The following is a 27,035-nucleotide window of genomic DNA, read 5'->3' on the forward strand; positions in this document are numbered from 1 at the left end:
CCCCCCTCCCCCCATCCAATGTGAATCCCAACAATCAGCGGTAATATAATAATACTTGCAGTTTCATTGCAGAAATTTAAGTAAAAGATTCATTGGCATATATATTCATCTGGATATATCTTTGCACCAAGAACATGGATTTCTAGTGTATTGTATGTACAAGGTTGTTCATGTGTATTGCATAATGGATGGAACTGAGCTATAAAGGGTTATTCCAGTCTTCATAAAGGGGTAATATCGGATAGTAAATGCACAAAGAAACAATTTTGCAATTTACTGTTTATTAAAATGTTCATCCGTTGTTGAGATACTAACACTTTTCTTTTGTTTACAGATAGTTGCCTTGGAAACAGACCACCCTGGCTAGACAGCAGATCATGCTCAATGCTTACAAGCTGTTTTCTATTATGCTTGTAAGCACTGTTTTAAAGCTGGCCAGGATCATTGAAGCTTGCCATTATCTCTAAATCCTGGCCAGCTTTAGCGCCATGCTTACAGACCAGACAGCAGAAAGTGGTCGGTCTCCCGGGCAACAAGGTGTAAACAAAAGAAAAATGTTAATATCTCAAGAACGGCTTCAAATTTTAATAAGAAGTAAATTGTAAAAATGCTTATTATTACAAGCACTATATGACAATATCCATCTATAAAAATGGGAATAACCCTTTAAAATCCCGATACTTTGTCTCCAGTAAGAGTGGTTTTTATATGGTTTCACGTTATTTTTATTAATTTACTTGTAATATTGTAACAGAAATTAGGGAAAAGTACCCTTGCAAGCCTTTCAAAAGGACAAAAAATGACAAAAAATTAGCAAGACCTTAAAAGTGCCCGGACACAGAATCCACTTCATTGTTCGATGCTGTATTTTTTTTTTCTTGTAACACATAAATGGAAAAAAGTCTATTGAACATACTGGATACAGACATGGATATCACAGACTGGGAACATGAAGAGAAATGCCCTCCAGTTACAATGTAAACAGTTGTTCTTTTATCAATCTCCTCGCCTGTTGGAAAACTATAGAAGAATCAACAGGTTATTGTTACTTGTCTAAAACTATGCAAGCAGATATGTCCCAGTAATATTTAAGTGGATGGTACAGAGAAACCTCCGAAAAATGACAATGCAATCCCCGGACAAAGTGAAGTGCAGATTATTGTGGCAAAAGTGTAAAGACTCGTGTACATTGTCATTATGGCATCAACGTTCCCAATAATCATCATTAAGAAGTCTCTTGTATGTAAAAAAAAAAAGAAAAAGTTGCTCCATCCCAAATCCTATAATTCCGCCACCGGGGTTCTTGCAGGTGCACCAGTTCACGTTAGTGATTTTTTTTTTCTGTGTGCAGATCTTGCGCGTTCTCTTTCCGGTTATATTGTCTGCATTGAATACTGACTCAACAAATCTAATAAAAAAAATAATAAAAATAAAATAAACTGATCTACAGTTTACAGGTTCATACAGGCTTCACATGCACCTTTCTCCGGTGGGGTCCATATACTTCATCCATTTATTTAATGTGGTTTGCATCTGTGCATTATACTTTTTTTTTGTGCAATTTTGTAAAGCAGATTCAAAATTTCCTTCTTCAATTAAAACATGTAAAAAAATAACTAGGACTATGCCAGGAAGCGACGGATATTAGTAATTTCCCCACACATGTCATCTTGGCCAGAAGATGTAAGTTGCCTGGGGTCTTTGTCTGCATGGTGAGCATGAGTTACAGCCCGGTCCGTCTGTCTTTCCACCCATATTGCAAGAACGTCTGTCTCGTCTCCTAGATCCGTTTTGGTGTCAGAAGACGTTACGTCAGGATGTTGTTAATAAAGTCCAAGAAGCGCTTAGAATACTGTTCGGGATTAACAGTGGAAATCTCCGCACCTGCCTGAAAGCAAAAAAAATATTAACGTTTTCACAACAGGAAACAATGAAATCTGTAAGAGATTGTCCTAGACCTTTGCTGCAAATTTAAAAGGGTATTCCAATTATAAATGTCTGCTTTGTGATCGCAGATCGCTAAAACCCTCACTGATGACTGAATTCGGAGCTCACTTTCTGCATCTATGATAAACTCTAAGGGTGAGTGCCCCCATGACCGGCTCTGCAGCTCTCTCCTCTCTGCACCACTATAAGGGCGAGTGCCCCCACAACCAGCTCTGCAGCTCTCTCCACCACTATAAGGGTGAGTGCCCCCACAAACAGCTCTACAGCTCTCTCCTCTCTGTACCACTATAAGGGTGAGTGCCTCCATGACCAGCTTTGCAGCTTTCTCCTCTTTGCGCCACTATAAGGGTGAGTGCCCCCAGGACCAGCTCTGCAGCTCTCTCCTCTCTGCACCACTATAAGAGTGAGTGCCCCCACGACCAGCTCTACAGCTCTCTCCACCACTATAAGGGTGAGTCCCCCGCGACCAGCTCTGCAGCTCTCTCCACCACTATAAGGGTGAGTGCCCCCACAACCAGCTCTGCAGCTCTCTCCTCTCTGCACCATTATAAGGGTGATTGCCCCCACGACAAGCTCTGCAGTTCTCTCCTCTCTGCACCACTATAAGGTTGAGTGCCTCCATGACCAGCTCTGCAGCTCTTTCCTCTCTGCACCACTATAAGGGTGAGTGCCCCCAGGACCAGCTCTGCAGCTCTCTCCTCTCTGCACCACTATAAGGGTGAGTGCCCCCACAACCAGCTCTACAGCTCTCTCCTCTCTGCACCACTATAAGGGTGAGTGCCCTCACGACCAGCTCTACAGCTCTCTCCTCTCGGCACCACTATAAGGGTGAGTGCCCCCCGACCAGCTCTGCAGCTCTCTCCTCTCTGCACCACTATAAGGGTGAGTGCCTCCATGACCAGCTCTACAGCTCTCTCCTCTCTGCACCACTATAAGGGTGAGTGCCCCCATGACCAGCTCTGCAGCTTTCTCCTCTCTGCAGCATTATAAGGGCGAGTGCCCCCACGACCAGCTCTGCAGGTTTCTCCTCTCTGCACCACTACAAGGGTGAGTGCCCCAGGACCAGCTCTACAGCTCTCTCCACCACTATAAGGGTGAGTGCCCCCACAACCAGCTCTGCAGCTCTCTCCTCTCTGCACCACTATAAGGGTGATTGCCCCCACGACAAGCTCTGCAGCTCTCTCCTCTCTGTACCACTATAAGGGTGAGTGCCCCCAGGACCAGCTCTGCAGCTCTCTCCTCTCTGCACCACTATAAGTGTGAGTGCCCCCACGACCAGCTCTACAGCTCTCTGCACCACTATAAGGGTGAGTGCCCCCCAACCAGCTCTGCAGCTTTCTCCTCTCTGCACCACTATAAAGGCGAGTGCCCCCACGACCAGCTCTGCAGCTTTCTCCTCTCTGCACCACTATAAGGATGAGTGCCCCCACGACCAGCTCTACAGCTCTCTCCACCACTATAAGGGCGAGTGCCCCCACGACCAGCTCTGCAGCTCTCTCCACCACTATAAGGGTGAGTGCCCCCACAACCAGCTCTGCAGCTCTCTCCTCTCCGCACCACTATAAGGGTGATTGCCCCCACGACAAGCTCTGCAGCTCTCTCCTCTCTGCACCACTATAAGGGTGAGTACCCCCCCCCAACCAGCTCTACAGCTCTCTCCTCTCTGTACTAATGTGTACAACAGAGGACAGGGTGCCGCCTTTTTGTGTTTTATTGGTGAGGATTTCATTACTAGAACCCCCACTAAACATACAATACATAACTCCTCTGAAAGAGGATCTTTTACTAGTTTTAGCATTTTATACTGGTAAAATCATTGAATAGTGGATGCAGAGCTAAATAAAACAGATTTCATTTTATTTTTTATTTCTTCTGTCCGTTGCGGAAATATTAGCTTGCAAACTTCAGATTTTAATTTCTGGTAAGTCCAAGGAGGTTTCATCAGAGATTCTTCTCAGGGGGCGTGTACTTTTTCTCCAGCATGACATTGACCAATCATAAGTAGGAAGCGTCATGCAAGGGGAAAAAAAGAACACGCCCCCCCAGAGAAGGTTAGTACAGTATTTCTCCTGTGAAATGAGTAATGACACACAGCTCTGCTCTTCTACATTATTTGACTACAATGTAGAGTATAGCAGAGCTGTGTCATTACAAACACCTCTTGCAGATCTACTCCCACACCACTGCCTGTATGGGGGGATTGAAAGTAGAGCTGAGATGACAGCTGCAAGAGGTGTTTGCAATGACACATAGCTCTGCTCTAGACTGTATGTGCAGAAATTATGGAGGAAAGCAGAGCTGTGTGTCATTGCATGTGTCACAGGAGTGTTCTTTTTCAGGAATACATGCACCCAGATAAGAATTATTTGACTTAGCATAAATTAGAATCTAAACTTTACAAACAAATATCTCTGCAATGGAGATACAGAAAAATATAATCTACATTTTATTCAGCTCTGCAACCACTTTCATGAGGTGGCGAGTTAAACTGGTGAAAGGTCCTCTTTAAAGGGAGATTTTAGGAAAGTTGCCTAAAAGGAGAGAATATTACAAAATAAAAACTTCTACTAAGCCATTAAATTACCCACTGTTCCAGTGGTCCCCACTGATGATGTCACGTACACGATCGATGCAACCACTGATTGGCTGTCATGTGAATGATGCACATGAAGTCATCGCTGCAGGATCAGCAGTGATCACAAGTGTGGGGATTTCACAGGTGGGTTATGGATATTCTTATACCTCGCACCATCCTCCTCTTAGGCTACTTTCTTAAAATCCCAGACCACTGTTTTAGGGTATGTGCACATGGAGTTTTCTAGTGGAAACCGCTTTAGGAAGCTTTCCTTCTTTGGGAAATTTTTGGAGATTTTCTTTTCCTGAAGCGGAATTGAAGATTTTTTTTTGGGGAAGAATTATTTTTCGGGAGTGTTATTTTTAGCAGCCTTTTGATTGGACAGTGTCTAGTTTGGAGCGGATTCCATCAGCAGCCACTTAAAAGAAGAGACATGTACTTTTCTTACATCTTTCAAATCCTAAGGTGGAAAAAAACAATCTCAAAACACTGAACCTATGACCAGTGAGTCGTATAACAATACAAATAATTAAAAGTGTTTTTCAAGCTCTTTTAAAGGCGATTTTTAAAGCAGACCTACTCCAAAAAGCTTTGTGCACATAGCCTAAGATACTCAAATTTTCTTTAAAACAGACCGATACCCTCATAACATTATGTACCCAAAAATTGTGAAGCTGGATAGAATAGTATAGTTTATTATATAGATTTTTTTGCAGTATGAGATACTGCAAAAAAAATAGGAAGAGGAGGTTGATAGGAAATCTTTGGGAATTGTCTGACTACTAGACCTCTATAGACTCACGTAACGTGTACGCTGGGATAAAAACGCAAACAAAAAAGCGTGATGTGAATGGGGCATTAGAGGTTCGTAAGGAACAAGAATGGGTAAAGGTAAATGCCCTTTAGTTTTAGTTATCCAAAACCAGCTTCTCCACCATTACGGAAGATCAACTTTCCTCTCTACTCTCCAGATCACATCTCACCACCTGTGCACTTACCCCGATCCAGTCCCTCCTCATCCCAAACCTTACCACAGTCTTCATCCCAACCCTAACCCATCTCTTCAATGATACTTACTCCATGTTTAACAGTTTTTGCTGCATGTGCTGCTTTCTTTTTCGCATCATAGTGAGTTAAGATATCAATAATGGCCATGAAGTAGACTTCCTTCCTGGGAGCATCTGTAAAGAAACACACAAAAAAGTTATTTCTTATTCAGCATTTCAAGTGTGATAACAGTGTCCCGGAGAAGTGAACAGAAAATCCAGGACAGTCCGTAAAAATAGGGCACTTTTTTGCACTGTCCGTAACAAAAGGTGTCCGTGATTTCTTTGAAGCTGAATAAATTTATATAGATTATTATGACTGTAAATCTCATCATTTTACAGTTTACAGTGAATACAGCTGTTGTCTTCATATCAAAATTATGGGCTGTAGACATGGATCACTTATAATCATAATGATTTATTATCTGCAAAAACACTAGTGCATGTCCTCATCATCTCCCATCATCATTATACACTATGATAATAAAAAAAAAAAAAAAAGGGTCTTTTCTAGTCCCAGTTTCCAACGTTAATGGAAATGTAAAATTAGAAAATTACTGTTTAAATTGCGTTTTCTTGTAAAAATTGGAGGAGATTTAGAGAGCTAACTGCAGCAGAATTTGCACCAAAAACGGTCCTTCCTGACTTTTCCTATGTTTATTATGTGTTTTAGGCTTTGCTGAAATGGGTGTGACTTTATGAAAAGTGAGTGTGGTCTAAAATGCAACATTATATGCCAAAAAATGCACCAAAATTGTGGCGCAAAGTAAGCGAACTAAAAGACGGCGTAAACACGGACTATACAGTCTGAAGACGCGCCAGATTTATCAAACCCTGTGAACTACTCGGATCATTTTGATAAATTTTAAGACCTTTTACTTGAAGTTTGCACTGTCTAGAAATTAGACGACGAAGTATGCAACATTTTTTTAAGTTGTTTTTTTTAAATTTCCCAGGTCACTATGTATAATAAAACTTCCGGAAACATTGCAGTTTTTTCCACTAGCCACTGAGCCTCGTAATAGCCTGATACTTCATATTCTGTACAGAAGACTTTTCAGCAGTCTCATTATAATTACAGACAGGATTACAATGGAAGGTAACAGCCTCTATCAATTGAAAATAATTGATAAAATGTGATGGCCACAGATCACTTCCTCCCCACGCCCTGCACAATGACCTCTGCACAAATCACAGAGCATGCGCACAGCAGTCACCCATAGACGTCAATCTTCAGACTACAGGTTACTATGCGAAAGCAACACTACCTTGATAATCCTGTGCATAAAATGTACAATCAGAAAATAATAGATAAGGGAAAATACTATGTACCACTATGGTTTTAAATAGAATATATAATAATAGAGGTCACCGAATCATATAAAGAAATTCTAATATTTGTCAGCAATACAAATCCATCTTTCCCCCTGATATTTATACTTTTTTACTGGCAAAGGTAGTGATATTATAATAGTAAAATCTTACAAGGAACGTAAAAGTATAAAGCCTCCAAAAATAAAATAAAATAAATAAATGGCCCATATATACGCTAGACCTTACACCAAAAATATGGGTATTATAGAGACCTAGTGCCACAACCCAAACCACTGGGAAAAATTAAAGAATATATCAGAATTTTTATTAGATTATCAAGAGAAAATATGTCCATGATTAGTTAGACAACCAGATGAAAATGACACAAGTCACCTCACCCCACCAAGAACACAAAGAATCTCTGCTACCAAATTTATTGACCCCCAAAAAAGGATCAATAATAAATAACTAACAATAAATATACCTACATGAATGAGGAAATAATCAATCAATATTTTCATTAAAATCTACGTTAAAAAGACGTCAGTAAATCAATCATACAAAAGGATATGTGACCTTGGTAATATCATCACATAAAGACCAATAAAGGTTTCAATAATCATATGTCTGCACTAGACATGAACACTACCTATCCTACACGAGCCATCCCAGGTATGGGCTGAACAAAAAAAATAATGTTATATAGGATTAGAACTTACGTTCATGGCTTTTTATTCCATATACATCAATAGTTGGGTCAAACTCCCCAGGAAGAAGTGGCTTTGTGCTGTTTAATGTATTTCCGGGGCTGTCTGGTGGAGTGCCCACCGGGTGCGTTCCATCACTTTCTCCTTCTTCTTCACCGTCGTTGTCCTCACTCTCTACATCTTCCTGCTCTGCCCTTTCCACGTCGTGGATACCCACCAGGAGGCTGTAGTCCATCAGCTTCAACTGGGACAAAAACTAGAAACCAAAATACAGTTACTAGTTAGGAGGGAACACAAAGGGAATCTTTTTTCGGGTTCCCTGACATTAAGCTGATCACAATGGTCACCAGTGACCAAGAGGCCAATAGGCAAGAATCCAAAATTGGTGACCCATATATTATCCTATCCTAGATGTAGGGATCTGCTGTGCCCTTGTAGTAGCTCATCCAGAAGATACCATTGCTGTTGCCACTTTTTTGACTCTAAGTAGTCAACAGGCTCAAAATGCGTCAGTACCTCTTCTAGCGTAGACACAAAACAGTGAGTCTCACCTCGACATCCTTCTTTAGCTTTTCCCGGAACATCTTTTTGTTATTTTCATCAATGCAGATTTTTTGACCGTCATTTATGAAGTCATTATCTTTGTATGTTGGTAGCTCTTTGGCCTAAAAGAAAATGCAGAATAATCTCTGAATCTATGTAGGATTTTACATGATGAGATGATGCGGTCTGCAGTAATGATACTCTATGAGAACAATGCACTAGAAACTAGTATCATAGATAAGCCGGCCAAACCTGTTATCCAATGTGTATGGGGGCATCCTGACTCAGGGAAGGAGAGGATTGGGCACTTGGATTTCAATCTGCCCTATCCCAGGGAAGATAATTTGCCACCAGCAGTGTGTGGTAGCTGCTTTCTCCCGTCTCCTCGTTCAGAACAAATATACATTGGGCTAAACTGCCCAAAATAACTTTAAAACACAACTATTCTACATGAAAGGGTCCTTGGACATAATTGATAACTATTCAGTCCCCTTTAAAATTAAGTCCCTTAGTGCAGAGGTCCCCAACCTTTTTTGCACCAGGGACCGGCTTTAAGCAAGACCAGTTTTCCATGGCCCGGTGGGGGTGGGGGCGGGGCTTTGGTCATATGGGGATGGGGTTATGGAGGGGTGGAGCTGTATGGGGAGGATGCTGGCGGGACCTCGGTGTACAGCGCTGCTAAGTAGCAGCATTGTACATTGAGCGTCAGTGTATACAGCGCTGCTGCTTAGCAGCACTACACACTGAACACCGGTACCGGGAGCCGCGTCACTGAAGCCAGTCTGCTGCCCCAGCACGCCCCACATAACATGTTCTGCCGGGGGCGTGTCAGTGAGGAGAGCCTGCCGCCCCACCCCGGCAGGAACACACCATGCTGTGCAGGAGGGCCGCGTCACTAAGACCCGCCCCGTGACGTACAACAGGTACCATGCTGTGCTGTGGAGGGCTGCGTCACTAAGACCCGCCCGACGCCCCACCCCGTCCTGCATAATGTTCTCTGCCGGGAGCTGCGAGCTGTCACGGCTATGGCAGAAAACATTATAAATCCACACAGAGCGAGCTCTGACCAGGCGCAGGGCCGCGGAGCTAGCTGTCAGCGGCGCCGCGGACCGGCTGAAAAACCCCAAAGGCCCGGTCCTGGTCCGCGGACCGGCGGTTGGGGACCTCTGCCTTAGTGCATGTCCACCTTTGCAAGTATTTTCCTCATGTACCGAAAATGAAAAATGTAGCAAGTTTGCACAAGGTCTTGAAGAGTTTGTCTCCTTTCAGAAAATCTTCATCCCCAGCTACAGTTTGTTTAAAAAAAACAAAACTGTGCTTTATTCACTGTCCTCAGGTCCAGCGCAAAGTCTCTGCCACTGCTCTGGTGTCCAGTATTAACTCAGAGGCTCAGGCAGGGGCATCCCATCTACATGGGCAAAGCGAATGAGCTCATTGCTTGGCTGCCGTGCTGTTGATGTGACATCAGCGCCACAGCCAAAACGAGACACCAGGAGCAGCGCCAGAAAATCATCCCTGGACCCGGAGACAGTGAGTAAAGCACGGTTTGTTTGTTTTTTATAACAGACTGCAACCAGGGATGGCAAAGATTTTCTGAACGGGAAATCATTTTGTGTCTACAGCTCCTATGCAGGGCTATGTGTTTTCATGCTAACAAACCCTGTTTAGTTTGATCCTACAATTATACTCTGCATCTGCAGTCCTCCAATTCATTTGGTAAATTTGCAAAAAAAAAAAAATATGTATTTCAGGATTAGACTACGCATGGCTCATTTGTTGTCTGATACCATGAAGACACATAGCTCCGCATGGGAGCTGTAAACACAAAATGATGTCAAAATGTTAACTATTTGAATATGTCCCGCCTGCACGAGGGAGAATGCGTCCCGCCTGCAAGAGGGAGAATGCGTCCCGCCTGCAAGAGGGAAAATGCGTCCCGCCTGCAAGAGGGAAAATGCGTCCCGCCTGCAAGAGGGAAAATGCGTCCCGCCTGCAAGAGGGAAAATGCGTCCCGCCTGCAAGAGGGAAAATGCGTCCCGCCTGCAAGAGGGAAAATGCGTCCCGCCTGCAAGAAGGAAAATGCGTCCCGCCCGCAACCGGGGGGAAATTCTTCCCGCCCGTACCGGGGAGAATGTATCCCGCCCGTACCGGGGAGAATGTATCCCGCCTGTACCGGGGGGGAATGTATCCTGCCTGTACTGGGGGGAGAATGTATCCTGCCTGTACCGGGGGGGAATGTATCCAGCCTGTACCGGGGGGGAATGTATCCAGCCTGTACCGGGGGGGAATGTATCCAGCCTGTACCAGGGGGGAATGTATCCAGCCTGTACCGGGGGGGAATGTATCCAGCCTGTACCGGGGGGGGAATGTATCCCGCCTGTACCGGGGGAGAATGTATCCCGCCTGTACCGGGGGGGAATGTATCCTGCCTGTACTGGGGGGAGAATGTATCCTGCCTGTACCGGGGGGGAATGTATCCTGCCTGTACCGGGGGGGAATGTATCCTGCCTGTACCGGGGGGGAATGTATCCTGCCTGTACCGGGGGGAATGTGTCCTGCCTGTACTGGAGGGATTGTGTCCTACCCTTTTTTTCCCATTTTCTATTCTCCACTGAACAGCTGACTTCTTACGTCCTGGCACCGTGCCCAGACTGTCAGTGCTAAAAAAGAAGTAAGCTGAACTAAAACCACTAATTTTAGACCATACTGGAGCTGCACCTCCCCTCTGAAAAGACGGGCCACCGGGGAGCTAAGTGCTTCCTCACATGCCGGGGAGAAGACTAATCTGTCTGAGCAATGGGTTCCTGAGTGATTTCCTATCAATGAACAATGAATCTTCTGGGGGAAGGGGAAAAAGTCAAAACAGATGCAAGAATGTGTCAACCGTAGGAGGTCGGATAAGATGAAGTGGAGAATGACTGCTCAAGAACATATTTTGAGACAATCAGCTATAAATACAATGTGGAGCATCATATGGGCACGGTCAGGAGAACACGTGCGCGAGAAAACAATGCAACAACCCAAAGCAACCAATCATATTCACTTACCGAATGGCCAAAAAATGTGAGATTCATTTTGGCTAACAAGGAAATCGTACATAGAGAATTGTGCAAACTTCTCAAAATTCCAAAGTATCTCCAGGTTGATGATGAATCTCTGAACTTAATTTTGCAAAAGAGAAGTATAAAAAAAAACACCAATGCATTTTATAAAGTTATGATGCTTTAGGGCTCATTCACACGTCCGATTTTCTAGTACGAGTGCTATTCTTTTTTTCACAGATAGAACTTGTACCTATGATATTCTATGGGGCTGTTCACATGTCCAAAATATCAGACATGTCCGATTTTGATCTGAGGGTCGTCAATGCAAATCTATGGGTCCGTGAAAAAGAATCGGACCGCAATCGATGACATCCGAGTGTGGTCCGATATTCATGGACTGTCAGAATAGAGAAGGTGGAGAAACTTTTTCTCTCCAAGTCAGGCCAACCTCACTCCAGGCCAACCTCACTCCTGGCCAACCTCACTCCTGGCCAACCTCACTCCTGGCCAACCTCACTCCTGGCCAACCTCACTCCTGGCCAACCTCACTCCTGGCCAACCTCACTCCTGGCCAACCTCACTCCTGGCCAACCTCACTCCTGGCCAACCTCACTCCTGGCCAACCTCACTCCTGGCCAACCTCACTCCAGGCCAACCTCACTCCAGGCCAACCTCACTCCAGGCCAACCTCACTCCAGGCCAACCTCACTCCAGGCCAACCTCACTCCAGGCCAACCTCACTCCAGGCCAACCTCACTCCAGGCCAACCTCACTCCTGACAAGAATAATTGGTCCGTTTTTCTTGTATGTGGAAAATACTGACATCTAAATGAGCCTTTACACTTAGAGGGGTATATTTCTGCTTGGAAGTCACCACTATGTTATATATAGATTTAAAAAAATATATAAAATATGCCGGCAGCAATGCCATCCAAAAAGACGCTTTAAGGAAATCATCACCAGCATTTTCCTTAAGCGCTGGCATATAAAAGACGGCGTGTGCACATAACGAAGCGGTTTTTCCAGTATTAGAAAAGAGGATTTTTCTGCTCCCAGTAATAGCACCACATCGGTATATAGGCTGTGTCTGGTATTGCAGTTCAACTGCAGTCACTTGAATGGGGGATCAGCTATAATTTTTAGAAAATGCTGATGAACAACTAAGGCAGGATGATCTCACAATGTAGTGTGTCTGGAGGTTCTCACACTTGGGATTTTATTTTAGAATTTCTGATTTGTTTGCTGGGGGATTCGTTATTGCCAGACAATCATGTGTCTCTTTCTACTTACTGAATAGCTGTGAAAACTTGGCTGGGAGAAGGCCACTTATGTGAAGCTGTCACCCAAGCAAATTTCTGGCAGGAAGCCATCTGATGTATACGGACACTTTTGTAGTGCGGAAAATACAAAATTTTCCAAAACCAATTTATCATACATATCAGATCATGAAGGGGGGGGGGTTAAAGGGGCTCTTGTGCGGGAACACATGCAATTCCTAGAAGAGAAAAGCCGTGGTCTCCTCCGGCACCACGTGAAACAAACATAATTACACAATTCTGCTTTCCGGGGAGTTGGGAGAAAATCAGGGAAAAAGCTGAGAGGGCACCGAGCTTTCCCTAGACCCGCTGCCACTTCATCCTGAGGAACATTGGAAGTGAAAAGCAAAGTGCTTTGATCTACAAACAATATACTATTAGTTACAGACATGAGAAGCAATTAAAATGGTCCTTAAAAGGGTTGTCCGGGACATGTTTTTCTCACTTAAACGAATGTATTAGGGATTAAAAATCATTTTTGCAATTGGGTTTCATTAAAAAGTTTGCCTTTTGTAGCTTCTGTGTTGCACTGTTTATTGCTGGCTGCAGAATGAGTTAACGGAGAGTCCACCAGTGAGCTAGTTCTGATGGTCTGACACAGAGTTTGTAACTTTTTTCTGTTTTTTTTTTAGCTCCTCTTAGCTGATTTATGACCATAAACCATATAAAAGTTGAATATACAGGAAAACAAAGGACTGTAAAAGCAAAACGATGCAAAAGTTTTAATGAAGCCCAATTGAAAAAATTATTTTCAGCCCCAAATACATGCAACTATGTAAAAGAAAAATTATATACATATTGTCCCCAAAGGTCGGTGACCTCTTTGAAGGTCCGATTATCATTAGTAAAAATAATAATTAATACCTTTTCTTTGTCGCTGGCTTCTCTTGCCACAGTGGATCCCTATAAAATTATAAGGAGGGATGATGGTTAAAGCATTAAGATGATTTTTAATATCCAGCAATATTAAAGAATAAATCCTACAAAGAACATTTATCACTATTAATAGGATAAGCGATAAATAGTTGATCGCTGGAGGCCCCACCACTGTGACCCCCTATATATAGATATATATTATAAAAGTTGATATCATGCCAAGACTTTTTTTTGTCACCAGTAAGGCAAGAATACCCAGCAATGCTAATTTAAAGGGTTTTCGACCCTTCATACAACTTTTTTTCTACCAGCTCAATTCATTGTACAACAAATAAAAATTAATAAAATCACACTTTACTTACCCTCCCTGGGTCTATGTTATTTGGCTGCAGCGTCACGTCGACAGCGCTAAAGTCTATCACTCAACTTGTGCCATCTATATAAGCAAAGCCACCGAGCTCAGTGATTGGCTGCAGCGCTGTCAATGTGACATCACTGAGCTTATATACAAACACCGTAGGAGACATAGAGCTGGACCTAATCAGGGTAAGTAAAGCTTATTTTGTTTTCTTATAATGAACCAAGCTGCCACACAGAGGTTTTCTGAAAGAAGACAACCCCTTTAAGAAAGGGCAATATACAATCATCACCTAGCTTGTAACTCATGGTGTATACACAAAGGCAGTATAACGAGGTCTATGGCATATACAGAACCCCCATCTATTGGAAGAAAAAGAACTTCTTAAACTCTGGCGCCCAAATCCAGGCAAAGAATGGATGGAGAGATAGTAATGCAATAATTAAAGGGATTTCCGCTTTTTTTTTTTTTTAAATTAACAGAGCGAAGCTATGCTTTTATAGGAAAAAAAAATACAAGCCATATTACAGGAGCCCACCACCAGGTCCAGAGATGTCACTGCTACAGATTCCTCTGGACCTGGGGTGGTGATGTCATGATCACCCGCGGCCTGATCGCTAAAGCCACTGATTAGCTGCATGGTCAAGTGACTGGTGATCAGGATGTCATCACTTCCGGATACCAATGGAAACCGTCATAGTAGGGGAGTAGGGGGAGGGTAATTATGTATAGTTTACTTCTGCTAACTTAAAAAAATATGGACAACCCCCTTAAAGAAGACCTGTCACCAGGTCAAAAGTGGCAAGTTTTTGCTCTTATTTTATTCCCACTGCTCCCCTGAGTAGTCAATATTTTATTTTATTATATATATTTTTTTTAATTAATTGATATGGTCAATTTTATATTTTTTTTTTACATATATACACACATATATATATATATATATATATATATATATATATACATATACACACACACACACATTAGGTATATATATATATACATATACACACACACACACATTAGGTATATATATATATATATATATATATATATATATATATTTATGGTCAATATTTAATTATATATTTTATTATTATTATTTTTATGGTCTTTACCAAGAGGGCGTGGCTCACAAGAATCTCTGGGACTGTCCTTTGAGCCACACCCTTTTAGTAAAGAACATACAAATTAATAATAATAACAATAATATAGTAATAAAATAATAATAATAATCAATAATATAGTAATAAAATATTGACCATAAAAATGAATAATAAAAAATAATATAAAAATAATAATATAATAATAAAATATACTCAGGGGAGCAACGAGAATAAAACAGGAGCAAAAACTGGATACATTTGTCCTGGTGACAGGTCTCCTTTAAGGCTATAATAATAATAAAAAAAAAACTTTAATACTACATACATATTCAGTTAAAATGAACCCTTAAAATGTTTCTGCGTTACAAAAGAGAAGCATTATAGACCATACAATGACTTAATTGCAAAGGTGAATTTGACTTTTACTCAACATACAGAAATTATTGATGAGCGGATCTAGAATAAATCATTATTTCTAGGATGAGATTGGAGTAAGCTCCCATAAATAATTCATGAACTTCACAAAAATTTGCACTGAACATGATGCTGCTGATTGCAGGATAAAAGCCGCTCATCCCTCCTTCACTTATAGACACAATTCCCGTCCATCAGACGTCTGCCTACAGAAGACTTCTTGGCCTGATTGCATGAAAAAGTCCAGAAGAGAGAATTATAGAAAAACCTTCTTGTATCGGAGGCCATCAAAAACCTGATTTTTTAGTTTTGCTTTGTTTAATCAGTCAGATATTTTTTACTCCTGTTGCTCACTGGAATTCATGTTGTAAACTCTCATCCACTTGTTTGGAACCGTAAGCAGCGGCGTAATTTATCTGCACAACTCTGCTTATAAAATCTGCCACTTATTCATTCACCTTTAAGGGGATTGTCCACATTTGGGGACTTTTTTTTCTCTTTTACTTACATGTACAGTATAGACCAAAAGTTTGGACACACCTTCTCATTTAAAGATTTTTCTGTATTTTCATGACTTTGAAAATTGTACATTCAGACTGAAGGCATCAAAACTATGAATTAACACATGTGGAATTATATACTTAACAAAAAAGTGTGAAACAGCTGAAAATATGTTTTACATTCTAGGTTCTTCAAAGTAGCCACCTTTTGCTTTGATGACTGCTTTGCACACTCTTGGCATTCTCTTGAAAGGTGAGTAGGAGTGTTTATTTTTTTTTTTTATGTGCAGCATGATGGGGATTAGGGGGACAATGCATACTAGGATAAGGATGAGGCGTCCATACATAACAGGATAAGGATGAGGGGTGCCATGCATACCAGGATAGGGATTAGTGGTGCCATGCATACCAGGATAGGGATTAGGGGTGCCATGCATACCAGGATAGGGATTAGGGGTGCCATGCATACCAGGATGGGGATTAGGGGTGCCATGCATACCAGGACGGGAATTAGGGGTGCCATGCATACCAGGACGGGGATGAGGGGTGCCATGCATACCAGGATGGGGATTGCTGTGCCTTGCATACCAGGATAGGGATTAGGGGTGCCATGCATACCAAAATAGGGATTAGGGGTGCCATGCATACCAGGATGGGGATTGCTGTACCATGCATACCAGGATGGGGATTGCTGTACCATGCATACCAGGATGGGGATTAGGGGTGCCATGCATATCAGGACAGGGATGAGGGGTGCCATGCATACCAGGATGGGGATTGCTGTGCTATGCATACCAGGATGGGGATTGCTGTGCCATGCATACCAGAATGGGGATTGCTGTACCATGCATACCAGGATAGGTATTAGGGGTGCCATGCATACCAGGACAGGGATTAGGGGTGCCATGCATACCAGGACAGGGATGAGGGGTGCCATGCATACCAGGACAGGGATGAGGGGTGCCATGCATACCAGGACAGGGATGAGGGGTGCCATGCATACCAGGACAGGGATGAGGGGTGCCATGCAAACCAAGATAAGGATGAGGGGTGCCATGCATACCAGGATTGAGGGATGCCAGGCATACCAGGATGGGGATGGGCACCACGTATAAAAGGAAACGGGGGGCATACAGTTATATGAAAAAGTTTGGGCACCCCTATTAATCTTAAGCTTAATGTTTTCTAAAAATTGGTGTTTTTGCAACAGCTATTTCAGTTTGATATATGTAATAACTGTTGGACACAGTAATATTTCTGCCTTGAAATGAGGTTTATTGTACTAACAGAAAATGTGCAATCTGCATTCAAACAAAATTTGACAGGTGCATAAGTATGGGCACCTCACCAGAAAAGTGACATTAATATTTAGTAGATCCTCCCTTTGCAAAAATAACAGCCTCTAGTCGCTTCCAGTAGCTTTTAATGAGTTCCTGGATCCTGGATTAAGGTATTTTTGACCATTCCTCTTTACAAAACAATTTCAGTTCAGTTAAGCTTGATGGTCGCCGAGCATGGACAGCCCTCTTCAAATGATCCCACAGATGTTCAATGATATTCAGGTCTGGGGACTGGGATGGCCATTCCAGAACATTGTAATTGTTCCTCTGCATGAATGCCTGAGTAGATTTGGAGCGGTGTTTTGGATCATTGTCTTGCTGAAAGATCCATCCCTTGTGTAACTTCAACTTTGTCACTGATTCTTGAACATTATTGTAAAGAATCTGCTGATACTGAGTGGAATCCATGCGTCCCTCAACTTTAACAAGATTCCCGGTGCCGGCATTGGCCACACAGCCCCAAAGCATGATGGAACCTCCACCAAATTTTACTGTGGGTAGCAAGTGTTTTTCTTGGAATGCTGTGTTTTTTTGCCGCCATGCATAACGCCTTTTTGTATGACCAAACAACTCAATCTTGGTTTCATCAGTCCACAGGACCTTCTTCCAAAAAGAAATTGGCTTCTCCAAATGTGCTTTTGCATACCTCAGCCGACTCTGTTTGTGGCGTGCTTGCAGAAACGGCTTCTTTCACATCACTCTCCCATACAGCTTCTCCTTGTGCAAAGTGCGTTGTATAGTTGACCGATGCACAGTGACACCATCTGCAGCAAGTTGATGCTGCAGCTCTCTGGAGGTGGTCTGAGGATTGTCCTGGACTGATCTCACCATTATTCTTCTCTGCCTTTCTGATGTTTTTCTTGGCCTGCCACTTCTGGCCTTAACAAGAACTGTCCCTGTGTTCTTCCATTTCCTTACTATGTTCCTCACAGTGGAAACTGACAGGTTAAATCTCTGAGACAGCTTTTTGTATCCTTCCCCTGAACAACTATGTTGAATAATCTTTGTTTTCAGATCATTTGACAGTTGTTTTGAGGAGCCCAAGATCCCACTCTTCAGAGGAGATTCAAACAGGAGAACAACTTGCAAGTGGCCACTTTAAGTAGCTTTTCTCATGATTGCATACACCTGGCTATGAAGTTCAAAGCTCAATGAGGTTACAAAACCCAAAAAAGTGCTTTAGTAAGTCAGTAAAAAGTAGGTAGGAGTATTTTAAACAAGAAAATGATAAGGGTGCCCATACTTATGCACCTGACAAATTTTGTTTGAATGCAGATTGCACATTTTCTGTTAGTACAATAAACCTCATTTCAAGGCAGAAACATTACTGTGTCCAACAGTTATTACATATATCAAACTGAAATAGCTGTTGCAAAAACACCAATTTTTATAAAACATTAAGCTTAAGATTAATAGGGGTGCCCAAACTTTTTCATATAACTGTATATACCAGGATGTGGGATATTGTCAGAATTGGGGGACATTACCCTTATTCCAGTGTCAGCAGAGGACCCCCTTAAAAGTGCATCATGAACACATTTTTTGCTTAAATTTTATTTTTTATTATTTTCCTCCTCTAAAACCTAGGTGCGTCTTATGGTCCGGTGCGTCTTATAGTCCGAAAATTTTTGCAATTGAGTTTCATTAAAAATGTTGCACCATTTGGATTTTTCACGCTCTTTATTTCCCTGCACATTCAACCTTGATGTGGTCTGTGGTCCTAAATCAACTGAGAGGAGCTCAGGAAAAACAGATTAAAGGGATTACAAATGCCCCCATCAGTCCATCAGAACGAACTCACTGATGAATTCTTAGTTAACTCATTTTGCATCCACTAGAACATAGTGCAACACAGAGGCTATAAAAGGCACACTGTGCAACATTTTTAATTAAACCCAATTACAAAAATAATTTTTAGCACTAAAGATGCATTAAAGTAAAAAGAAAATGTTCACAAAAGGTGGACAATCACTTTACAGTATCTTCACACAATTTTTGGGGGGGATTCTGCTCTAAAATCCAGTTGGAAATCTGCTTCAAATTCCCTTTGAATAAGCATTACAATGGGAAAATAGGCGTTGAATCCTGTTTTTTTCCCCGCATAGAAAAAGAAGCAACCTGTCTATTCTTGAAGAGCTTCTGCTAAAAAGAAAAAGTTCCAAGTTTATTACGGAATCAACTGAAGTAGAAAAATTCCCATTATCTAAAAACAGTGCCAAAAAGTACAATTCTCCTAACATTTTTTTAAAGTTTTAATTGTGCATATTTTTCAGCCTGAAAATTTCACTTAAAAACCTGTAATGTTCAAACTGTTATTATACATGGATTTGGCAGCAGATTTGGCTTCAAAATCCAAATTGGAAACTGCTTCAATAATTGTTCATACAGTAATTTTTTTTCTGACAAAGTTTTAATAAAGACGGTAAAAAAAAATAAAAATGTGTTATGTCATTTCTCCTGGAATTAATACACTTGACACTAAAGTGAAAAGGTTGCAAAAAAAAGTGAAAATAAAAGTTTTAAAAACTTTGTCAAAATCCACATAAAAAAAAGTTTAAACTGAAAACGGTTTTGAAATACTGCAAGAATTTCTGATGTGGATTTCTCTTGAAAACTATGTCGGATTTTTCTACTGCAAAAAAGCCAAGTGGGAATATACATCAGCATTTAAAGCAATGTGTATTTCCATGGCAGAAATCCAAGGTTCACACTGATTTCTGCCGATTTGCATGAAGCTTAGCCCAAATGAAATCAGACACTTCTGATCGTCTAAAACTGTGTTTGGGATCCCTCCCCAAAAAAGGGGATTGCATTGTAGTAGCCAACCCCTTATATTCAGTGCCAGCCGGGAAAGGACTGTTTACAACATTTCAAGATAGAAATGTCAGAATTTTAAGACCCATAATTACAAACAATATTTCAATATTCCAGTGACCTACACAATACATGATTCCACCATACATACATTGACATCGCACCTACCTTTAAGTCATATTTCCTATACACAGAAAGTCTATGGCTAAATACGTTCCTTGTGACAATCATATATGTCTCGACACCATCCACATTTAGCCGATACATGCCCAAAAATTGTGGTAGAAGGGTGTTTCCGTGGCATTCAACAATGAACTATGGACAAAAGTAGAAGATGATAAATAAATCTAAGAACAAAACATCACTTATGGGAAGCATTCTCATTGATCTCGAGCCATAAGTTTGCCATACAGATCAGGAACACTGCAGTCCTATGTATCAATAAACATTAAAGGGATATTCCCATCTCCAAGATCCTATCCCAAAGTGTAGTAGGTGTAGTAATAATAATAATATTAGCAAATATCTCCAATTAGAAATGTAGTATAGTTTTTCTGATTTGCTATTTCTCTTTCCTCATGTGCAGGACCTTAGGTATCCATGGTTATGACCACATAAAGTAGCTAACTGTCACTATATCAGTGGTCGTAACCATGGATACCTAAGGTCCTGCAATGTCCTGCACAAGAGGAAAGAGACATAGCGAATCAGAAAAACTATACTACATTTTAATTGGAGATATTTGCTATTATTATTACACCTACTACATATTGGGATATGATCTTGGAGATGGGAATACCCTTTTAAATCATCCGATGGGAGGTTAAAAGAATATTCTTAAGTCCATACACATTGGTATACTTTTTTTTCTGTACAGAATATTGTAGTCAATTATGCTATTCTAATACGAGACATCCAGTAAAAAAAACCCTATACGGTGCCGAATCCGTTTATGATGGATTCAGATGGAGGCAAACCCCCCCCCCCCACAATTCGATTAACCCTAAAGTGGGATAAAAATGTCTGATCAGCTAATGATTTTACATCTGTATTTTACACAGCCGTGTGCTGTATGTTTTTAATATTGCAAAGTATAGGAGAAACTTTTGGAATTGATTTTTCTTAAGCCATACCAGAAAAAAAACGTATGGCACACTGATCCGAAACACTGATGACACTGGTACTGTTTATTCCGGTACCGGTATTATACAGACATGTGAAGGGGGCCTAAGACTGAACCTCATTCCTCCAGCTGAAGAAAGTTTTGTGGGGTTTTAAAATAACAGTGTTGTTTAAAAAAAATGGGTGAGTGCATAGTTCAATCCTATCCCTTTAAAAACCCTACTTTAACATCACCGCTGGACCCGATTGGCTGCAGCAGTCATTTAATATCAACGCAAAGTCACCTCGTCAGAATCATCAAGAAAGATTCAGCGGCAGAGAGTCGGCGCTGGAGTGGGGGTGGATAAGTACACCTCTTTTGGTTATTTATATACTCCGGATTTCAAAAAAATTAAATAAAATGGAATACCCCTTTAACTTTTTACCATAGATATGGTTCTCCATATGAGCTTACTAATACAGATAATTAGAGATGAGCAAATCAAATTTGGGTCAAAGTTATAGTAAATTCGCTGAATCCTGCAAGTTTGAACAAATGGTCTCATACACTTTTTATATTGCAGAAAAATACATCAGTCAGGGAAGGATCAAATGATCTTAGACTGGCTACCAGATAATGTTTTGCATCTTTCACATTACATGGTAAAGCACAGCCAATCATGAGGGACAATCATAGACTGTATAAAAGCAGAGGAAGGGAATGAAGCAGCTATTTTATGGTCAATCTGAATAGTGAGGGGATGTCACAGCTTAGCCATAAAGATAGGGAGAGAAAGCCATAAAACACTGAGAAACTGTACAGATAGTGTATAACAGCGCAACAGTAAAGGAGATTATTGTGTGAGGAAAAGAAAATAATGGCATACACTTCTTTCAGGACAATAGGAGGCTTTTGAGTATTTTAGATTTGCTGGGAATCAAATTTCGGGGGAAAATTTGGCAGATCTGACAAATTCAAATTTCAAAAGATTCACTAATCTCTACTGCCAGGCTTTTATACTTCTGGTCATAGTCATAATTAATTAAAGGGGTTGTCTAGGAGTTTAATAATGGTAACCTATACATGGGATAGCGCAGTGGTGGCGAACCTATGGCATGCGTGCCAGAGGGGGCAAGCAGAGCCCTCCCGCATCTCCTCAGTACTGCCATCACCACTCTCCTCAGCTCGCGCGCCATCCCTCTCATCACTAGCGCTGCGCCACTCTCCTCTGTATGCACGCCGTCCCATCAGGCAGCTCGTCCTCCCATCAGTCTGCGCTCGTGCTGAGGAGAGTGAGGGTGTAGCGCGGTCTGAGGAGAGTGGCGGCGGCAGCAGACCTGAGGAGATGGCGCGCGTGCCCATCTGGAGGACTGTGATATATGAATAGACTAGATCAGCATTGGAACGGGCAGAGGTGAGTAGTTATTTATTTTAATGTGGGGCCATTATACAGTATGAAGCATCATGTGGGGCCCATTATACTGTATGGAGGACTATGTTTGGCCCATTACACTGTATGGAGTACTATGTCGGGCTTCTATTCTGTATGGAGGACTATGTGGGGCCCATTATTCTGTATGGGGGGACTATGTGGGGCCCATTAAACTGTATGGAGGGCTGTGTGGGGCCCATTACATTGTATGGAGGACTGTGTGTGGCCCATTACACTGTATGGAGGGCTGTGTGGGGCCCATTATTCTATATGGAGGACTATGTGGGGCCATTATTCTGTATGATGGACTATGTGGAGCACATAATTCTGTATGGAGGATTATGTGGGACCATTATTCTGTATGATGGACTATGTGGGGCCCATTATTCTGTATGGAGGACTATGTGGGGCCATTATACGGTATGGAGGATTATATGGGGCTATTATTCTGTATGACGGACTATGTGGGACCATTATTCTGTATGATGGACTATGTGGGGCACATAATTCTGTATGGAGGACTATGTGGGGCACATAATTCTGTATGGAGGACTATGTGGGACCATTATTTTGTATGATGGACTATGTGGGGCCCATTATTCTGTATGGAGGACTATGTGGGGCCATTATACTTTATGGAGGACTATGTGGGGCCATTATGCTTTATGGAGGACTATGTGGGGCCCATTATTCTGTATGGAGGACTATGTGGGGCCCATTACTCTGTAAAAGGGACTATGTGGAGCCCATAAAAGTGTATGGAGGACTATGTGGGGCCCATTACACTGTATGGAGGACTATGTGGGGCCCATTACACTGTACGGAGGACTGTGTAGGGCCCATTATTCTGTATGGAGGACTATGTGGGGCCCATTACTCTGTATAGGGGACTATGTGGGGCCCATTATACTGTATGGAGGACTATGTGGGGCCATTACAGTGTATGGAGGGCTGTGTGGGGCCCATTACACTGTATGGAGGGCTGTGTGGGGCCCATTACACTGTATGGAGGGCTATGTGGGGCCCATTACACTGTATGGAGGGCAGTGTGGGGCCCATTACACTGTATGGAGGACTATGTGGGGCCATTACACTGTATGGAGGACTCTGTGGGGCCATTACACTGTATGGAGGGCTGAGTGGGGATTACACTTGGAGAATCATACTGTGATGGGGTCACCATTCTTTGTTACGGGCATTGAGGGAGAGGCGTACAGTAGCGTCATCATATTGTGTGTGTGGAAGAATTCACTGTGGGGGTATCATACTGTGTTGGGTGGCACTTTTGTTGTCATCATACTTTATTATCTGGAAAAAGGAGAAAAATTAGAGCCACCCTTGTAAATGGACCTTGATCTAGACTGCTGATTCTTCCACATATATAGTCTTAAATTTAAAATCATTCACATCCCTTTGAAATTTTTTTTGTCTTTGTGGCTTGTATTTCACTCGCCCATTTCTGGATTTCTAGGTCAATTTCGTCATTTAGTTTTTTAAGGGATATCCCCAACATATCTTTTATTAGAGACGTTTCTAAGGTCTCAATCTCAGCCTCTAACTCTGTTAGTGTTTTCTGATTCATATTTTTGGGTAGTCCCATATGGCCTCTTGAACAACCGTTAGAAAATTCCTCCCATTTGTTCTTAAAATCCTCATCATCGTTGGGGGAAAAGAGAAAATCTTGAACCCGCAATCCCCTGGGGATCAGTCTGTTTTGGAGATATTTATCTAGGAAAGATGCAGGTTCTTTTCCGTAGCAGATCTTTTAGTTTAGTGACCGTCTCCTGCACCGAGGTGCTATTACCATCAAAACTTATTCCCTCATTGTCCTTGAACACGTCATTTAAATACATGAGCCATTTGTAGTCACGGGCTCTGAAGTCCATTATGGACCTGGGAGAAACTGTGAGAAACACAGAAATAAATATGAGAGACACAAAACCCTCCCTTTGAAAAAGTTAAGATCACATCACACGAAACGCGCGTCGGGGGTCTTGTGGAGACTCTTTCCCACCCGGTTTTCTCCTCTTACTCTTGCACACACCTGGTTAAGAATGCCTAGATTATATTACCACAAATGGCCATTTGGCATTAGCACTATGTAGGTTTACCTAGCGTTATTCTGAGCTTCTCCTGCTTAGAGTATGTTTGCAACAGCATACTTTTTAGTGCTGTTTTTTTCTACCTACCCCGATTGGGGGTTTATGTGATATTTATGTGATATTTACTGTTCTGTGGCATTTTGTATGCATGATTGTAAACTGTGCTGGATAGTTATTCCCTTTCATGTGTCCGGCTTTTAATACTGTTTACATATGTATGCTTTTCCAGTGGATTTAATAAATGTATTGATGTTTTTTCTACTATATACTCCTTTTTCCATGTATACTGGAGTGGTTGTTTTCATGGGCCTCAGTCTAACCATGATGCTGAGGGAGTCCATTGTTTTGATAGGAGTTTTGTGCTGCTTATACTTTATTATCTGTATTATTCAAGGTTTTTTATCCTTTGTTATTACATATTTAAATTAGACCAAATGCTTTTTACTGCTCTTACATAACATATTATTCCACTATAATTACAAAAGTTAATAGTTTTATTTGATAAGGAAAAACTTCAATTGTTGACATTTTTTAACAAATATCAAGGATGGCCCATGATTTTGTCCAAGCTTTTAATTTTGCCTCTCTGTGTATTTGAGTTTGACATCCCTGGCTTAAAGGGTTATTTCTCATCATGATAAAGGGTTACAATTGCAAAGAGGTTGTAAAAACAAACAAGTTTGCAGTTTTACTTTTGATTAAAAATCCTCTCCATTCTCAAGAACAGACCTCCTCTGCAATCGGTGGCTAGTGTCTTAGGCTGGGAGTGCAGCGCTTACAAGCTCTAAACTCTATAGCACGCTAATGTATGAGTTGTCTAAACTAAAACCTCAGTATTCAAGTTAAACCGCCGTGTTGGCACTTTGCGATAAATAAGTGGGTTTTAGATTGCAGTTTGGTCACTCCGTCTCTAAAAGGTTTGCCATCACTGGGATAGGGGGTCAGTATCCGATTAGTGCGGGTCTGACTTCCAACAGCCAGATGTGCAACTCAGTGCGAAATAAAAAGGTTCACAGCTATCTGAACACACGTCCTAAATTTCTTTGGTATATATGTTGGCAAATAGCAGAGGATTTGGGGGTTAGACTACACAGGCAATGTTTGTAGTCTGTTACCATGGAGACGCATGGTTCTGCATAAGAGTTGAGAACACAAATTAAGATCATATCCTGATAATGAAAACTTAATCCTGGCAGCCTACAGCTGAATGTAACAGAACTGTAAACACATTCATTGTACAAGTGGGGCATCGCTTTACACTACATATAATAGATCAAGCAATTAAGCCCTACTAAAACAGGCGTTGTTAAGTGTTACCATGATGAACGACCTCTGGAGCGCTCCCGCCTGTATCCGTCATGTTAGTGCAGGCAACAGATGATGAACTCAGCTTTTTTTCCATGGTAAATGCGCTCAGCGGGGGCTCAGAGCTTATTAAGTACGGACGACTTTCCGCTGCACGGACCTGCACACAATAAGCCGGACCGCTCTGAATATATAGATCCCCTCTACATACATTATTTATGTCTCAAGAGAACATCGTCAGCGAAACAAATGACTACTTCTGAGCCGGCAGAATAACATTCTTTTCTCAAAATCCAGGAAAAAAGGATTCACAGCTATCTGGACACATGTTTCAAGGCTTAAAAAAAGGCAACTCTATGGGACGAGGAAAATATGATTAAATTCAACTATATTTTGTAAATCCCAAAGTCTCATATTCCCAAATCTAATCTAGATTCATAAATCCCCAAGTATTTTGTTTTTATACCTCTAAAAAAAAAAAATGAAGCAATTTAGCCCTTTGATTAAAATTATTACCGTTCTGTGTGAACATCTCTTATGTAAACCCATGAGTCTCCATAGCAACAGACTACAAACAAACCCTGAGTAGTCTCCTCTTGTTGATTGTAGTCATACTGCCATTTTCCTTACAACATACAGTACAGACCAAAAGTTTGGACACACCTTCTCATTTAAAGATTTTTCTGTATTTTCATGACTATGAAAATTGTACATTCACACTGAAGGCATCAAAACTATGAATTAACACATGTGGAATTATATACTTAACAAAAACGTGTGAAACAACTGAAAATATGTCTTATATTCTAGGTTCTTCAAAGTAGCCACCTTTTGCTTTGATGACTGCTTTGCACACTCTTGGCATTCTTTTGATGAGCTTCAAGAGGTAGTCACCGGAAATGGTCTTCCAACAATCTTGAAGGAGTTCCCAGAGATGCTTAGCACTTGTTGGCCCTTTTGCCTTCACTCTGCGGTCCAGCTCACCCCAAACCATCTCAATTGGGTTCATGTCTGGTGACTGTGGAGGCCAGGTCATCTGGCGTAGCACCCCATCACTCTCCCACCTGGTCAAATAGCCCTTACACAGCCTGGAGGTGTGTTTAGGGCCATTGTCCTGTTGAAAAATAAATGATGGTCCAACTAAACGCAAACTGGATAGAATAGCATGCCGCTGCAAGATGCTGTGGTAGCCAT

At 41.6% G+C, this 27,035-nt stretch overlaps 1 protein-coding gene across 1 annotated transcript in view; it reads right to left on the reverse strand.

Moving 5' to 3' along the window:
- Window positions 1–701: 701 nt before the first annotated feature.
- Window positions 702–27,035, reverse strand: part of PIP4K2A (phosphatidylinositol-5-phosphate 4-kinase type 2 alpha) — a 139,397-nt gene continuing 113,063 nt past the window's right edge. Inside the window, exons 6-11 of the mRNA XM_073677504.1 lie at window positions 20,069–20,215; window positions 13,357–13,395; window positions 8,141–8,254; window positions 7,602–7,845; window positions 5,600–5,703; window positions 702–1,888 (exon numbers count right to left, since the gene is read on the reverse strand). Of these exons, the coding sequence (XP_073533605.1) occupies window positions 1,808–1,888; window positions 5,600–5,703; window positions 7,602–7,845; window positions 8,141–8,254; window positions 13,357–13,395; window positions 20,069–20,215 (729 nt within the window). The 3' untranslated portion in view covers window positions 702–1,807. The remainder of the gene's footprint in view (window positions 1,889–5,599; window positions 5,704–7,601; window positions 7,846–8,140; window positions 8,255–13,356; window positions 13,396–20,068; window positions 20,216–27,035) is intronic.

This window comes from Phyllobates terribilis, unplaced genomic scaffold, assembly GCF_046119375.1.
Source record: "Phyllobates terribilis strain yellow unplaced genomic scaffold, ASM4611937v1 Scaffold_4__5_contigs__length_816908805, whole genome shotgun sequence".
NCBI lineage: Eukaryota > Metazoa > Chordata > Amphibia > Anura > Dendrobatidae > Phyllobates > Phyllobates terribilis.